General features: G+C 42.2%; 1 protein-coding gene across 1 annotated transcript; it reads left to right on the top strand.

Moving 5' to 3' along the window:
* Positions 1–1,326: 1,326 nt before the first annotated feature.
* LOC127102651 (uncharacterized) lies at positions 1,327–2,607 on the top strand. Its single transcript, XM_051039997.1, has 2 exons — positions 1,327–2,248; positions 2,375–2,607. The coding sequence occupies exons 1-2, from the start codon at positions 1,327–1,329 to the stop codon at positions 2,605–2,607; spliced, it is 1,155 nt and encodes a 384-aa protein (XP_050895954.1).
* Positions 2,608–18,167: the final 15,560 nt, after the last annotated feature.

An 18,167-nucleotide genomic window follows, 5' to 3' on the forward strand; every position in this document is an offset into this window, starting at 1 on the left:
GATAAACACTTTGTATACATTCGTACAAGAATCATTACAAAGTTAAACTCTCCTTTCAAAATATTTTCTAAACACACCACATTTCTCAAACACTTTCTCAAACAAGGAAAACATAAGTGAGTTAAGCAATTAAGAGCCCATGGATAACCATGGATACAAAGGGTGCTAACACCTTCCCTTTGTATAATGTACCTCCCGAACTCAAAATCTAATCAAGGTCTTTCCTGTTCTTTTCCGTCTTTCCTTATTGGATAAAAGAAAAGTCGGTGGCGACTCTTGCTATCCGCAACATTGCTTTTCAAAGCAAAAACACAAAGTCAGTTCACCGTATCACAATCGTGCTCTGGCCGAAAAGCTAAGAATCTTGGAAGGACATAACTCAACCCGTTTAAGTGCCTTAGAGATGTGTCTAGTCCCAGACGTGGTGATTCCTCCAAAATTCAAAGCGCCTGAATTTGAAAAATACAAAGGACTCACATGTCCTAACATACATTTGAAAATGTATTGTAGAAAAATGGCTGCCTATGCTAGAGATGATAAGCTCATGATCCATTGCTTTCAGGACAGTCTAACTGGGGCATCTTTGGACTGGTACATGCAGTTGGAATGTAGCAACATCCACACTTGGGATGAGTTGGCTTAAGCATTCGCAAAGCAATACAAATATAATACTGACATGGCACCAAACCGTACTCAGCTTCAGAGTATGGCCCAGAAAGACAATGAATCTTTTAAAGAATACGCACAACGCTGGAAAGAATTGGCTGCAAGGGTGCACCCGCCGCTGGTTGATCGTGAATTGATTGACATTTTCATGGGAACCTTGCAGGGCCAATATTATGAAAGATTGATCAGTAGTGTGTCCACAGGATTTTCTGACATGGTGATCGTGGGAGAAAGAGTAGAAGAAGGACTGAAGAGTGGTAAAATCCAGGAGGTTCCAGCAGTCAACCAATCTTGAAGAAGCCTTTCAACGGATTTAAGAGGAAGGAGGGTGAGACTAGTGCCATTTCTTCTCAGAGGGGGAGGCCACCATACAAAGCTCCTGCTTCTGTGCCTTATTATCAGTACCCATACGTAGCGGCTGCTCAATATCCAACCATGCCTTACCGTCCAATTTCTCATGTTCCTATTCCAGCTCCGGTACCTCCCTATCAAGTTCCAGTTCCTTAATATCAAGCTCCACAACCTCAGTTCCAGGCTCCTCCACCTCAACCTCAATAGAGAAATCAACAGAATAATCAACCACGTCCAGTTCAGCAGCAACGACCAAATCAGCAGAGACCATATCAACAGTATAATAATGTGAATACCACTCTTATCCCAATGACTTACACTCAATTGCTACCGTATCTGATTCAGAATGGGACTGTCGTGCCAAGGGCATTACCTCCAATGCCGAAGCCGCATAAGCCTTGGTATGATGAGAATGCTAGATGTGCCTTTCATGCTAATTCAGAGGGTCATACAACAGAGAATTGCAAGGTGTTCAAGCTTCGGGTCCAAGAGTTGATAGATCAGAAAATTTTGTCTTTTGCTGATGTTCCAAATGTGGGGAACAATCATTTGCCTAAACATGATAGTTCAAGTGTTAATGCTATAGAAAGTTCAACTGATGATGGATTGATAAAGGATGTGTTCAAGTTGAAGACTCTTTTAACAGTGGTCCATGCTAGATTGATGGAATCAGAATTGATGAATGGAGTACATGATAGTTGTGTGGTATGTTCGTCCAACCCTGATCAGTGTGGTGAATTCAAAATTTATCTTCAACGTTTGATGGATCAGCGGGTTTTTCAGTTCACTAGAGCAAAGATTGATGAGGGCGTTGATGTGATTATGCATGTGTTTGATCAAGAGAGGCTTCCCAAGCCTTTTGTGGTCCCTTATCAGAGAAATGTTGACCTAGAGCCAGTGAAGAAGATTGAGCCCATGGTTATCCATGTTCCCGCTCCATTCTCATTTGACAGTACCAAAGTCGTGCCTTGGAACTATGAGCCTGTAGTTTATGTGGGTAACAAACCAGTAATCTTGAAAGACCCAGATGTGACTAACATCGCTGGAGCTAGTGGTGTGACTCGAAGTGGAAGGGTTTTCGCTCCTGAAGTGATCCCAAACAAAGAAAGTGCACCAACAGTTGAACCAACAAATGGGAAAGAGGTGAATCCTCCAAAAGCAGGAGAAGGCTCATCTAAGAAAGCAGTGACTGTTGAAGAGGATAGAGAATTCTTGAAGATCATCAAGAAGAGTGATTACAAGGTCGTAGATCAGCTCAACCAAACTCCTTCAAAAATATCCATCCTTTCTCTACTTATGAGTTCTGAGGCTCATAGGACTGCTCTATTGAAGTTCTTGAACGAAACTTATGTGGTAGAAGATATCAGTGTTATTCAGTTTGATAATGTGGTTGCTAATCTCAATGCTAGTAGTTATTTGATGTTCATTGATGATGATTTACCCCCTAATGGGCGAGAACATAATATGGCGCTTCATATCTCCATTCAGTGTACAAATGTCACTTTGGCTCGAGTACTGGTAGATACAGGTTCATCCTTGAACGTGTTACCTAAGACTACCCTGGCACAATTGAATATTGAAGGGGTGTAGATGAGACCCAGTGCTTTGATAGTGAAAGCTTTTGATGGGTCTAAGCGAACAATTATTGGGGAGATTGACCTCCCAATCCTGATTGGCCCTCAAACTTTCCGTATTACCTTCCAGGTAATGGATATTAGGCCTGCCTATAACTGTTTGTTAGGTAGACCTTGGATCCATGCTGCTGGAGCTGTCACCTCGACACTTCACCAGAAGCTGAAGTTTGTTACTTCTGGTAAGCTGGTATCAGTATCCGGAGAGGAAGATATTTTCGTCAGCCATTTGACTTCTTTCAGATACATTGAAGTAGGTGAAGACATTGTTGAAACTCCTCTCCAAGCCCTTAAAGTGGTCAATGTGGTCCAGACTAAGCCGAAACTTGTTGAAGAACCCAAGGGGGTCATAACCTCGTGGAAGTGTGAAAGCTGCAATTGAAGCTGGTTGCTCTGGAAGTTGGGGCACAGTGATTGAACTACCAGAGAAGAAAGACAAGTGTGGATTAGGATATCAGCCGTCTATTGAACTTTTCAAAGATCAGATGATACATCAAGGGAAGGTTTCTAGCATCTAGGAAATATTCTCCAAAGCTGGTTTCCGAAGTGATGATCAAGTGAATGCTCTTGAAGATGAAGATCTAGATTTGTCCAAGATGGTGTTTTGTGGACCTTCGGATGCCGCTCTCACTAACTGGAAGGCAACAGATGTTCCGAATATAGTTTCTTTTTCAAAGTAATTTACTGTTTTCTAAAAATATCCAATGCCACGCCCAAGGCATATGGATAGCTTTGTAGGGCCCATTTTGTGTTAATATTTAAGCCTTATCATCAATACAAAGCACATTTTTTTTGAGATCCCTATCTTTCATCTTTCTAATTTTTTTTACAAACAAATAAACAACAAAATTAAAAAATGGCAATTTTGATTTCACATCACTTTCATTTTTCAAAATCTTCCGCTAAAAAGAAAAATCATTTCCATGCAGATCATTAATAACTGGATCCATTGAACACGACAATGCTATAATTCCCTATGACTTCGACCTCCCGATTAACCAAGCTGAAGAGGACGGTAAGGAAGAATGCGAACTCCCAGAAGAGTTGACCAGACTTTTGAAACAAGAGGAAAAGATGATTCAGCCTCATCAGGAACCAGTGGATGTGATCAATCTAGGGACTGAAGAGGATAGAAAGGAAGTCAAGGTCGGAACTGCTTTGAAAAAAAGTGTGAAGGAGGAACTAGTCAAGCTACTACATGAATACGTGGATGTGTTTGCTTGGTCATATCAGGATATGCCAGGACTCGACACCGACATAGTTGTGCACAAGCTGCCGTTGAAGCCGGAATGCCCGCCCATCAAGCAGAAGTTGAGAAGAACTCGACCAGACATGGCTGTCAAGATCAAAGAAGAGGTCAAAAAGCAGTTTGATGCAGGTTTTCTAGCTGTTGCAACTTACCCGCAGTGGATTGCTAATATTGTGCCAGTTCCGAAGAAAGATGGAAAAGTTCGAATGTGTGTAGACTACAGAGACTTGAATAGAGCTAGTCCCAAAGATGATTTTCCTTTACCTCACATTGATGTATTGGTAGATAACACAGCTCAGTTCTCTGTATTCTCCTTCATGGACGGATTCTCAGGATATAATCAGATTAAAATGTCTCTCGAAGATATGGAGAAAACAACTTTCATTACACCATGGGGCACTTTCTGTTATAAGGTAATGCCTTTTGGCCTGAAAAATGTTGGGGCAACCTATCAAAGGGCCATGGTGACTCTTTTCCATGATATGATACATAAGGAGATTGAAGTCTATGTGGATGACATGATTGCCAAGTCTCAGACAGAAGAGGAGCATGTTAGTCATCTAAAGAAGTTGTTTGTAAGATTGAGGAAATACAGACTGCGCTTAAACCCTGCTAAATGCACTTTTCGAGTCAGATCTGGAAAGCTTCTAGGATTCATTGTGAGCCAGAGAGGCATAAAAGTTGATCCTGACAAAGTCAAAGCTATTCAAGAGATGCCAGCACCTCAGACAGAGAAGCAAGTTCGTGGTTTCTTAGGCAGATTGAATTATATTTCTAGATTCATCTCGCATTTGACAACCACTTGCGAGCCGATATTCAAGTTGTTAAGAAAAGATCAAACCGTTAGGTGGAACGATGATTGCCAGAGTGCATTCGATAAAATCAAACAGTATCTGCAAGAACCACCAATCTTAGTGCCACCAGTTCCAGGAAGGCCTCTCATTATGTATTTGACAATACTCGATGAATCCATGGGATGTGTACTGGGGCAACATGATGAGACGGGTAGAAAAGAGCATGTTATCTACTACTTGAGCAAGAAGTTTACAGAATGTGAAATCAGGTACTCCATGCTAGAAAAGATTTGTTGTGCATTAACATGGGTTGCTCGTCGTCTGAGACAGTATATGATTTGTCATACAACAATGTTAATATCCAAGATGGATCCCATCAAGTACATCTTCGAGACACCTGGATTAACTGGCAGAATCGCTCGCTGGCAAATGTTGTTATCAGAATATGACATTTAGTATGTAACTCAGAAGGCCATTAAGGGTAGTGTGTTATCAGAGTACCTTGCGCACCAGCCAGTGGAGGACTATCAATCGATGAGACTCGACTTCCCAGATGAAGACGTCATGTACATAAGAGACTATGAGATTCCAAGCCCGGAAGAAGGACCCGAACCAGGATCGCGGTGGACACTCGTGTTTGATGGTGCCTCAAATGCATTGGGTAACGGAATTGGGGTTGTTATAACTTCTCCAAAGGATTTTCATCTTCCCTTCACGGCAAGGTTATGTTTTAAATGCACCAATAACATGGCGGAGTATGAAGCATGTATCTTGGGAATCGAAGCAGCTGTTGACCTAAGAGTCAAGATTCTTGTGGTGTATGGAGACTCAGCACTTGTCATCTATCAAATCAAAGGAGATTGGGAGACCCGCCATCCCAATTTGATCCCATACCGAGAGCATGTCATGAAGCTAATCCCCTACTTTGATGAGATTAATTTCCATCATATTCCTAGGGAGGAGAATCATCTAGCCGATGCCTTGGCTACTCTGTCATCTATGTTCAAAGTCAAGTGGGCTAACGAATCACCTGCTATTACAATTCAACGTCTAGACGAGCCAGCACATTACTTGGCAGTTGAAGCAGAAACAGATGGCAAGCCTTGGTTTTATGACATCAAATGATATCTTGAGAAGCACGAGTATCCAAATGATGTATCCATCACAGACAAAAAGACCTTAAGAAAGTTATCAGCTAATTTCTTCCTAAGTGGTGGTGTTATATACAAAAGAAACTTTGGTTTAGTTATGCTCAGATGCGTGGATAGACACGAAGCTGACCTACTCATCAAAGAAATCCACGAAGGTTCTTTCGGAATTCATGCAAACGGACATGCAATGGCGAAGAAAATCCTTAGAGCTGGTTACTATTGGTTGACAATGGAAACAGATTGTTACCACTATGCCAGGAAATGCCACAAGTGCCAAATTTATGTTGACAAGGTGCATGTGCCACCTACTCCTCTGAATGTTTTATCAGCTCCATGGCCATTCTCAGTGTGGGGCATAGACATGATTGGTATGATTGAGCCTAAAGCTGTAAATGGACATCGGTTCATTCTGGTTTCCATTGACTACTTCACTAAGTGGGTAGAAGCAGCTTCTTATGCCAATGTGACAAAGCAAGTTGTCACTCGGTTGATCAAGAAAGAGATAATTTGTCGCAACGGAACTCCTAGCAAGATTATCATTGATAATGGATCAAATTTGAATAATAAGATGGTGAAGGAGTTATGCGAGAATTTCAAGATTGAACATCATAACTCGTCACCTTATAGGCCAAAGATGAACGGAGCTGTAGAGGCAGCTAACAAGAATATCAAGAAGATCATTCAAAAGATGGTGAAAACTTATAAAGATTGGCACGAGATGCTACCCTTTGCTTTGCATGGATATCGAACAGTTGTTCGCACTTCAACAGGGGCAACCCCTTTCTCACTAGTCTATGGCATGGAGGCTGTGCTACCGATAGAAGTTGAGATCCCCTCGTTGAGAGTCTTGATGGAGACAAAATTAGAAGAAGCAGAATGGATTCAAACCAGGTTTGACCAGCTCAATCTAATAGAAGAAAAGAGGATGACATCATTGTGTCATGGTCAATTATATCAGAGGAGACTCAAGCGGGCATTTGACAAGAAGGTCCGACCTCGAGAGTTTAATGTAGGTGAACTAGTTTTGAAAAAGATAATCTCCCTCCATAAGGAATCATGTGGCAAGTGGATTCCAAACTATGAAGGACCATTTGTGGTGAAGAAAGCTTTCTCTGGTGGAGCTTTAGTTCTCACGAACATGGACGGAGAAGAGTTGACACACCCCGTCAATTCTGATGCAGTCAGAAAGTATTATGCCTAAGAAAAAGAGATGGATAATAAAAGCTCGCTAAGTTGAAAACCCCAAAGGGCGGCTTAGGCAAAAAAATGAGCATTCCGGTGAGTTGAAAACCCGAAAGGGCGGCTCAGGCAAAAATTAGGGATAAACAAAAAATTAAGCCCGGTAAGTCGAAAACCCGAAAGGGCGACTTAAGCAAAAAAGGGTAAAACCTCCTGGTGAACTGAAACTCTTAAGGAGCAGTTCGTGCAAAAGTTAGGGAATATCCAAAAGCATAATACTTGAGCGACATAAGTCAACACTGCAACAAAGCTCAAATGGAAGAGAAAAGTCCAATTACCATCTCCAGAAGCAAAGTAATGAGGACTAGAGGACATAGGGGAAAGTAGCAAAGTTGTATTTCGTTGGAAAATCAGTTAAATTTTTGTTGCCATTTACTTGCTTTCTTTCTCTGTAATCTCCTCTTAGAGGGGTTTACATCTTCATGAACCCCATGTATGAGTTACTCTTCTCATCAAATAAAATTGTTCAGTTGAACATTGCTTTACCAATTATTTCTGTTTTTCTGCTTAATGTCGCTTTTATTTTTGATAAGATAAAAACATAAAAATAGTGGAAACGACAAAGCTTTTGAAAACTTTAATTTGTTTTGATTTTAAAAGTATAAAAGGAATTTATGTTGGTTTATATTAATGCATCTGGTTGACAAGACGTGGGACATTTCCTAGATCATTGTAATCTAAAGCAAGTTTGAAATGGATTTTCTTCCAAAAGCTAGAAGTCCTCATTGAAGCCCGATTGGCGGAAAAACAAAAATCAGAATTTTTCGCAACAAAAAAAGATCATCTCCATGGTGACAAAACTATCCAAGACAAGGCGTTGGGGAATCCGAGCTTGATACCCACAAAATGTATAAACTAATATATTCATGCAGTCACATTCATTTTGCATCTCATGTACAAAAATAGATCATGCATAAACCTCAGTCGAATTCAGCAACCTCTCAAGGAAGTTCAATATAATCCTCAGCAGAATGAAGATTCAAGGGGTGTTCTCAGGAGTAGAACATTCATTTTCTTCAGTAAGTACTTTCAGAATTTGATCATTGTTAATGTTGATTCTCAATGCAATTTTCTTCCCCAGGAAGGTGATTGATGTTCTCCCATTGGAACTCTGGTGTCAACGGAATTTCTGCTTGGTTATCCCAGTAGATAACTCCACACAAAGTTTCTCCAACATTGTATTTTCTCCAGCAAAATTTCAGGAACTCCCCAGCAAGTCTCTGGGATCTTCTCATTCCCCAAAAGAGTCTTCTGTCAGCCAAGAGCAGGTGAACATGCGGTTATTCGCCAAAGGAAGTATTTTGTTTATTTCCAAGCAGTTTGCTTCAACCAAGAGTAGTTGAATGCATTAGTTTCAGCCGAGAGCAACTGAGTATTATTTTATTTTCCAGCAGTTTACTTCAACCAAGAGCAGTTGAATGCATTAGTTTTAGCCAAGAGCAACTGGACACCATTTTATTTTATGCAGTAGTTTCAGCCAAAAGCAGTTGAACACTATTTTATTTTACAGTTTTTGCTTCAACCAAGAGTCGTTGAATGCATCAGTTTCAGCCAAGAGTTGCTGAATGTCATACCCCAAAATTTGCCCGTTGGTATTACAAAGCGTTTCTCAAGACCCTCCGACTTATTCTGCAAGGCACCGACATCAAGTGAACAAAAACCCAGCTTACAACAGGCCCAACCCAAAAGGGGCCCAAAATAGCTTGCTCGCTAGGCGAGCAATCCCTTCGCCTAGCGAACGCTTCATCATGCAGCTCGCCCAGCGAAGCGTCAGATCCAGAACAAGGCCCAGACCTAGCTTGCTCGCTAGGCGAGCAATTCCTTCGCCTAGCGAAGCTTGCGAGAATTTGAATTTTTGGACCTCATTTTAAGCCCATTAGGTCACCACTACCTCTACTATAAATACATGCTCCACTGCCACGAAAAAACACACACAGACAGACGAAAACAGAGAAACAACACGGAAAAGCAGAGGAAGACGGACGGAAACCCTAGCCCGGGAACCTTGACGGCCACGTATCCGCACCGGAGTTACCGCCGCCCAAATCAATCCGACACCAACCGGGATCCGTCAATTCAGCATTATCACTAGATTGCAAACAGGTTTGTGTATCATTACCGTTTTATGTTTCCATTTCATAATCTCTAAATGCATAATACATCATGATATATTGAATTTTTGGATATGGGATCATACTTTGCATGCGAGCTCGAATGTGCCTGAACATCATGAATATTGGACCATGGTATTTCTGTAATTGAATGTGATAATATATGTAACATGTTGGAGTCATACTGTTCTGAAACTCCAAACCCGTGGTCGCTCGCTAGCTCATCGCTAGGCGAGCCTGCAGCGAGCCTTCGCTGAGCCTTCGCTAGGCGAGGCAGAGGCGAACGGGACAGTGGCTGCTTTGTCCCTTTGCTGTTCCATTTTATGTGTATTTCATTATTGTTGCATCATTTGGCCTGAACTCTAACTGTTATGTGCATTTTATGGCATTTTATGGTATTAATCAAATCATATTTTATCCTTATGCTCTAACCCGTGCGTTGAATGATGTAAAAGCTTCCATATCCCCAATGAAGTGGCCGGCTAGGTACCCTTACGTGTGAGAGACTTTCGTGGAGATGGATTCCAAATTACTTCACTTTAATGTGAAGACTCATATTGATTACTAATTAATTTTAATGTGTCGATTTTTAATGTATTGATTGATTTTAATGTGTTGGTTTTAATGTGGAAATTCACCATAATTACCTAATGAACTTAAAATATGGACTTTAAATGAATGATATTGGACCTCTCTTTATTACCCCACGATTACAATAATACGGTCATGTCCCGCGAATATGGGGATATCCTTAGCAAAGACCCTTCGATAAAATCATCATAGTCCCTCGGACGTTGCCTTCGAAAATACCATTTTGTCCCTCGATGACCCTTCGGTGTAGCCTACGGTTAAATGATGATAGTCCCTTCGAATGCTAAGGTATCCTCACAACTGTTGCCTTCAATGACCAGCCGATGACCCTACGATGACCCTTCTACATCCCACGGATAAACTACTTACTTCTCAATAGTAAGGACAGTTTTACCCTCACAAGGATAGGAAATGACGGTAAAGACCTCGGACAGGTATAACCTTAATTGCTCATTCATAACAAAAAATGCTTTTCACACCCCACTTCAACCATCTTTTGGAAAATCACCACTTAGCATACATCCGTACTAGGATCATTGCCGAGTTATATTTTTCTAAACTATTTTCTAAATTAAACGAGATAACCACTTTGTATACATTCATGCAAGAATCATTACAAAGTTAAATTCTCATTTTCAAAACATTTTTCATACATTTTTCAACCACCTTTTTCAGACTAGAAAACATAAATGATTGAGCAATTAAGAGCCCATGGATAACCATGGATACAAAGGGTGCTAATACCTTCCCTTTGTATAAAGTACCTCCCGAACCTAAGAATTTAAAAATTAAGGTCTTTCCTGTTCTTTTCCACCTTTCCTTAAGGGATAAAAGAAAAGTCGGTGGCGACTCTTGCTAACCGCGACATTGCGATTACAAATCCAATAAAGTCCAGTTCACCGTATGACAGAACTGGCGACTCTGCTGGGGACTAAAAAGAGAGGTCCATCTTAAAAATAAAAAATAAAAAATAAAAAAATAAAAAAATAAAAATATCATTTATGTTTTCCTTCTTTTAAGGGGGGCTTTGAGTGAAAGATCCTACACCCGGACCTAGTGTACCTTAGGTAAGTAGCAATAGATCATTGCGACTATCCGGCGTATACTGGAATGGTTAAAATGATAGCTACGGTTAATGTGACACTTTGGTTGTCCTGATGTTCCTCATGTTACTTGAGGAAAAATTTGGCTTCCGCGTGGTGTCATCAAAGCATTAACCAGACCTTTAGAACCCTAATTGACTCATCCTAGCCATTAGAAAGTAGTGAGATAACTGACTTCGGTTCCGACTGAGGTTGGTTGATACTCGATACTACACTCTTTGAGATTGGACTTTAGGAAAGCTTCGGTCAGCCACTTGGTGTTGCACTGAAGTGGACCTAAAGAAAGGTCGATGATCTGAGATCCTTCTAGAACCCGGTTACTATTCTAGGACAGGTTGAACCAACCAAACTTCAGTGGGGAGGGTATTTACCTATGGAACTCATGCAAGCCTTAAAACCTAGGGATAATTGTTGTGTGACATGCTTGTGCTTGCATAACATCATAACGTCATAACATCATAACATCATCATACTAACCATTTCAAGGACTTAGGAATTTAGCTTTGCTCTGTTGAACAGGTCATGGCTTCCAGGAAGACTATCCGGATCAATCTTGTAGCAATCTCTCCTCAACTCAAGGATTTGGTGTCAGAACTCCCCGATCATGCTCAGTTCAACAAGAAACATGGGCATCTCCTCAATTTGGTTACCACTGGTTTCAAAGAAGATATGATGAGAGTCCTATTCCAGTTCTTCGATCCTAAGCATCATTGCTTCACTTTCCCAGATTACCAGTTGGTACCCACATTAGAAGAATTCTCCCAGCTGCTTGGGATACCTATCCTTGATCAAATACCTTTCAGTGGTTTAGAAAAGATGCCAAAGGCCGAAGAAGTTGCCGCAGCTTTACACTTGACGAAGTCCGACATTGAAGCTAATTGGGTAACAAGGAGTGGAGTTAAGGGTTTACTTGCCAAATTTCTGATAAGTAAGGCCCGAGAATTCCTAAAAGTTATGAATGTCCATGCTTTTGAAGATGTTCTAGCATTGCTAATCTATGGTTTGGTGCTATTCCCTAATCCGGACCAATTCATAGATGTGAATGCTATTAAGATATTCCTCACTCATAACCCTGTGCCTACCTTGCTTGGAGATGTCTTGCATTCCCTTCACACTCGTACTATGAAGAAGCAAGGGACTCTCATGTGCTGCATACCTTTGTTGTCTAGGTGGTTTATTTCGCACCTTCCTCAATCAATCTTGAAGAATGATCAAAATCTGAAATGGTCCCAAAGGATAATGGCACTCTCCCATTTAGACATCCGTTGGTGTTCTAACCTCAGAGAAAATGTTATCATCATCGACCGTTGTGGAGAATTCCCTAATGTACCCCTCATGGGGATAAGAGGAGGTATTACTTATAATCCTGCCTTAGCCCTACGTCAGTTTGGGTATGCCCGAAGAGATGGTCCACATGAAATGATTATTCAAGGTACAGTGTTCGACTATGACGATGACCCTCAAGGTGTCCGCCAGAGGTTTGTACGAGCTTGGGGCATGGTGAAAAGAAGTAATTTAGGCAAGAAAAATTCTATTCCTATGGAGCCTTATCTCAGATGGGTACGCGCCAGAGCTCGTGAACTTGTCATGCCATATCTTGCAGTCGGACCATTGATTGTTGAATCAGAGGTCGAAGGAGGTACTTCCCAGATCATTTCTTACCCAGATATGCCTACTGATGTTGAGGAATTGAAAAGATCCTGGACCCAGTTGAGAGAAGAGAGAGATACTTTCGAAGCTCAGTTCAATGCAGAAAGGAAGAAAGTATTAGAGCTCACCAGTCAGCTTAATGAGGAACGAAGACTCAATGCATATCTTCGCCCAAAAAGAAGTCGCCCCTGGGAGACTTGAGCTTTTATTGTATTTTACTATTATTCCTTTTGTAATGAACATTGATTAAAAAAAGTAGCAATAAACATTTCTCTCTTGTTAGTGATTTACGCAAAGTTAAATTCCAAAAGTCCTTGAAAACATTTCATGCATTGCATCGCATAACATAACATTGCATAACAGGTGTTCTAAAGGACCATATTCTCACGGTCTGCCTCTCAAACAGAAAAATGGATCTCGAACAAACTGTCAAAGATCTCCAGACTCAGAATGCTCAGTTCAAGGAGATGATGCTAAGCTTATCCAAGGGGCAGGAGGAACTGAAGGCTCTTTTGGCCGAAAAGAAGAAGGACAAGAAAGCTGTGAGCTTCATTAACCCGGGCAGAAGGCGTAAAGGACAGGCTACGGGAATCAAATTCGGAATCCCGAATGGTCCAGAAGAGGGGGCGGAAGATGATTCAGAGGAGGAGTATGTTGATCCCCCTAACCCTGAGGATGATGATGAGGAGTATGAAAGTGAACAGTACTCTCCAAGAGATGATAAGTACAAACTGCTGGAAGAACGCATGCTAGCCATGGAGGGTCAGAAGACACCTGGTCTGGATTTCGAAAGTTTGGGTCTGGTCTCCGATGTGACCATTCCCCGCAAATTCAAAATCCCCACTTTCACTAAGTATGATGGTGCGTCTTGTCCTCAGATGCATCTAAGAGCCTATGTGAGAAAGATTCAGCCGCATACCACTGATAAGAAACTGTGGATCCACTTCTTCCAAGAAAGTCTGTCCGGCACTCAGTTGGAATGGTATTATCAGCTCGAGAGCTCTGACATCCGCACCTGGACTGATTTAGCAACGGCTTTCTATAAGCAGTACCAGTACAATTCTGAATTAGCGCCTACTCGGCTACAGTTGCAGAATATGGTTATGGGATCTAAAGAAAGCTTCAAAGAGTATGCTCAGAAATGGAGAGATTTGGCTGGCAGAGTCAAACCCCCTATGACTGACCGAGAATTAGTAGACCTGTTCATGGGTACCCTGACTGGCCCATTCTACAGCCACCTACTGGGGAGTTCTTCATCAGGTTTCACTGAACTTATACTGACAGGCGAACGGGTGGAGAGCGGCATTCGGAGTGGGAAGTTACAGGCAGCTACTTCTACAAGCAGCAAAAAGTCCTACCATGGGAAGAATGAATCAAACGCTGTGTATGGTCAGAAGAATCATAATAAGAAAAATGGTGACCACTCCATTGGAGCAGTGACGATCGCAACACCGCCATCTCAGAACTTCCAACAAAGACAAGATAGACCAAGAAGGCAGTTCACTAGGATCAATATGACCTTGGCACAGGCACTGCAGGGAATGCTAAAGGCAAATTTGATCACCCTCAGAGATCCTCCTACAAATCCCAACACTTCCTCTTCTCGTTATAATCCCAATGCCAGGTGTGCGTATCACTCCGATAGCCCCGGGCACGATACAAACGATTGCTGGCCATTGAAGAATAAGATTCAGGACATGATCGAAGCTGGAGAAATTGAGTTTGAGCCGCCGGAGACTCCTAATGTCATCACTGCTCCTATGCCTAATCATGACAAGGCTGTTCATGCTCTCGATGACAATCCTCTCATCACTACTGTAGCGGACTTAACATCTCCTCTCCCGATCATAAAGAGGAATTTATTGCAAGCTGGTTTATTTCCAGGTTGTACTGAAGATTGCAATCTCTGCATACTCCGGCCCGAGGACTGTCTGAAGTTGAAGAATGGTATCCAACGACTGATGGACGATCGTACAATCCTCTTTGAAAGGGTTCCTAAGGCAGAAAACCCTATTGAAGAAGTATCTGTGATTGCAAGGTCCAAAGGTCCAGTAAAGATTACTGCTCCCAGAATACCTGTAAAGATTATTGCTGAGCCCAGAGTAGCTCCCCTGATCATTACTGCACCTGGCCCGATCCCGTATTCCTCAAGCAAAGCTATTCCGTGGAATTATGGAGGTGATGTTTACATCCATGGCGTAAAGCAAGTTGGCAATTCTGCTAATCCTAATGATATTGTGGGGACTAGTAAGGTTACCCGAAGCGGAAGGATCTTCTCTCCAGAGATCTCACCTCCAGTTCCCGAAAACCGAGAAAAGGAACCAGTCAACCCTTCTCCGTCAGAGACACCGATCGAAGCTACTACTGATGACGTTGCCAAACGAGAAATGGAAGAAGTGCTGAAAATCATTCGCAAGAGTGATTTTGATGTGGTAGAACAGTTGGGGCATACCCCTTCCAAAATCTCGATGTTGTCCTTGTTATTGTCTTCTGAATCTCATGCCAATGCCCTGATAAAATTCCTGAAGACTGCCCATGTACCTCAAGAGACCTCCGTCGATCAGTTCGAAAACTATGTTGCTAACCTGACTGTTGACGACGGCCTAGGTTTTTCCAATGCTGACCTGACACCAGTAGGAAAGAACCACAATAAGGCCCTGCATATTTCTATTGAGTGTAAGGGGATCACTTTGGCTCATGTGTTGATTGATAATGGCTCTTCCTTGAATGTGCTGCCGAAAGTCGTGCTCGATAAACTTGACTATAAAGGCATTGAATTGAAACCTAGTGACATTGTGGTGCGTGCTTACGATGGTGCAAAGAGTGTTGTCCACGGTGAAGTTATTCTCCCTATCAAGATAGGACCTCAAGTCTTCAACACTACCTTTCATGTAATGAACATTCGCCCCGCCTATTCCTGCTTGCTGGGGCGCCCCTGGATTCATGGGGCAGGTGCTGTAGCTTCGTCTCTCCATCAAAAGCTGAGATATCCAGTAGAGGGAAAGATTGTCACTGTGTGTGGGGAAGAAGAATACATTGTCAGTAGTGTGCATACCTTCAGATATGTTGAGATGGATGGTGAATTCTTCGAGACTCCAACTCAGTCATTTGAAGTGGTTTCTCCGCCCGATCCTGTCCTTAAGCCAATTCCCTGTGTGCCCAAGGTTACTCGTGCTCCTCCTGCTATGATGTCTCTGAAGGATGCTCAAGCTGTGGTCGAAGATGGTGGCTGTACTGGCTGGGGTCAACTGATCAACGTACCGTACAAGTCTGACAAAGCTGGTCTGGGATTCAACTCTGAAAAAATGGTCAAAGATCAAATCAATGCTGTAGAAGATGCTGACGATGATTGCGACCTGGATAGCTGGATCTACCCAACAATTGGCGACGGACTCAATAATTGGAAGGCTGAAGACACTATCCCGATCTCCTTTAGTCAGGAGTAATTGCTATTGTCCATTTAGTTTTGCAAATCTTTATTTTTCAATTGAACTTCTTAAAGCATTGTGTCTATACCCGGGGCACAATAGCTAATTTGTTAAGGGTTTTGTCATTTCATAAGCATATTCATATTCAATAAATCAATGGACTTTTTCGCATTCAAATATTGCGCTCTTTATTTTTCCCGTCGTCTTTCAAACAAGCTATGCATTCTTACACACACTCACGTCATAAATCGCAGATCCGTATCCACTCTGGATCCTATTGACAATAATTCCGCTACTGTTCATTATGACTTTGAAAATCCGATCTACCAAGCCGAAGAGGGAAGTGAGGAAGATTATGAAGTCCCTGGAGAGCTTGCCAGACTGTTACTGCAAGAGGAAAGGACTATACAGCCGCATGAAGAGTCACTCGAAGTCGTAAATCTAGGTACTGAAGTGGAAAGAAAAGAAGTCAGAATAGGAGCAGGATTGGAAAACAGTGTCAAAGAAAGACTGATTCAGATGTTACATGACTATGTAGAGGTTTTCGCCTGGTCTTATGAAGACATGCCCGGATTGGATACTGACATAGTAATGCATCGGCTGCCTACGAAGGAAGACTGCCGTCCTGTCAAGCAAAAGGTTCGCCGTATGCGTCCTGAAATGTCTGAGAAAATCAAAGTCGAGGTTATGAAACAATTCAATGCCGGTTTCCTAGCCGTTACTTCTTATCCTCAATGGGTTGCTAATGTGGTGCCTGTGCCAAAGAAGGATGGTAAGGTGCGAATGTGCGTAGATTACCGAGACCTGAATAAAGCAAGTCCCAAAGATGACTTTCCACTCCCGCACATTGATGTTCTGGTAGATAACACCGCTCAACACAAAGTATTCTCATTCATGGATGGATTCTCGGGTTACAACCAGATTAAGATGGCGCCTGAGGACATGGAGAAAACTACGTTTGTGACGCAATGGGGCACGTTCTGTTATAAAGTAATGCCATTCGGTCTAAAGAACGCCGGGGCAACGTACCAGCGTGCTATGGTGGTTTTGTTCCATGACATGATTCATCATGAGATAGAAGTATATGTGGATGACATGATAGCTAGATCTCATACTGAAGAAGAACATCTCGATCACTTATACAAACTGTTCGAGAGGTTGAAGAAGTACAAGTTGAGATTGAATCCGAACAAATGCACTTTTGGAGTGAGATCCGGTAAACTCTTAGGCTTTATTGTCAGCGGTAAAGGAATTGAGGTTGACCCGGCTAAAGTGAGAGCTATTCAAGAAATGCCAGTTCCCCGTACGGAGAAAGAGGTCAGAGGTTTCTTGGGACGCTTGAACTACATTGCTCGATTTATCTCCCACTTGACCGCTACCTGTAAACCCATCTTCAAGCTACTGAGGAAAAATCAAGAGATGATATGGAATGAGGAATGTCAAGAAGCTTTTGACGAAATCAAGAAATATCTCCAGGAACCTCCGATTCTGATACCACCAGTTGAAGGAAGACCCCTCATCATGTATTTGACCGTGTTAGAAAATTCAATGGGGTGCGTATTGGGGCAACATGACGAGTCTGGTCGAAAAGAGCATGCCGTATACTACCTGAGCAAAAAGTTTACCGACTGTGAAACAAGATACTCACTGCTCGAGAGAACTTGCTGTGCTTTGGCCTGGGCTGCTCGCCGACTAAGACAGTATATGTTGAATCAGACCACTTTGTTGATTTCTAGGATGGATCCCATCAAATACATGTTCGAGAAGCCTGCCCTTTCCGGAAGAATAGCGAGATGGCAGATGATCTTAACAGAGTATGATATCCAGTACACTACCCAGAAAGCAATCAAAGGAAGCGTGCTGGCTGATCATTTGGCTCATCAAGCGGTGGATGATTACCAATCTATGAATTTTGAGTTCCCCGATGAGGATGTCATGTTTGTTACTGATAATGAAAAACCTAAACCAGATGAAGGACCCGAGTGGGGATCCCGATGGACTATGGTCTTTGATGGATCTTCTAATGCGTTGGGCCATGGTGTTGGGGTTGTACTCATTTCTCCCGGAGGTTACCATACACCTCTCACTGCTAGACTATGTTTTCATTGTACCAATAATATGGCTGAGTATGAAGCATGTATTTTTGGACTCAAAGCTGCTATAGACTGGCAAATCAAGTTTTTGAGTGTGTACGGAGATTCGG

Source organism: Lathyrus oleraceus, chromosome 7, assembly GCF_024323335.1.
Source record: "Lathyrus oleraceus cultivar Zhongwan6 chromosome 7, CAAS_Psat_ZW6_1.0, whole genome shotgun sequence".
NCBI lineage: Eukaryota > Viridiplantae > Streptophyta > Magnoliopsida > Fabales > Fabaceae > Lathyrus > Lathyrus oleraceus.

What these genes read in the sequence shown, in the direction of transcription:
- LOC127102651 (XM_051039997.1), top strand. Translation starts at nt 1,327, where the DNA reads ATGACTTACACTCAATTGCTACCGTATCTGATTCAGAATGGGACTGTC. An exon ending in CTTGAAGATCATCAAGAAGA is followed by an intron (nt 2,249 to 2,374) that starts GTGATTACAAGG and finishes CTTATGTGGTAG; the next exon opens with AAGATATCAGTGTTATTCAG.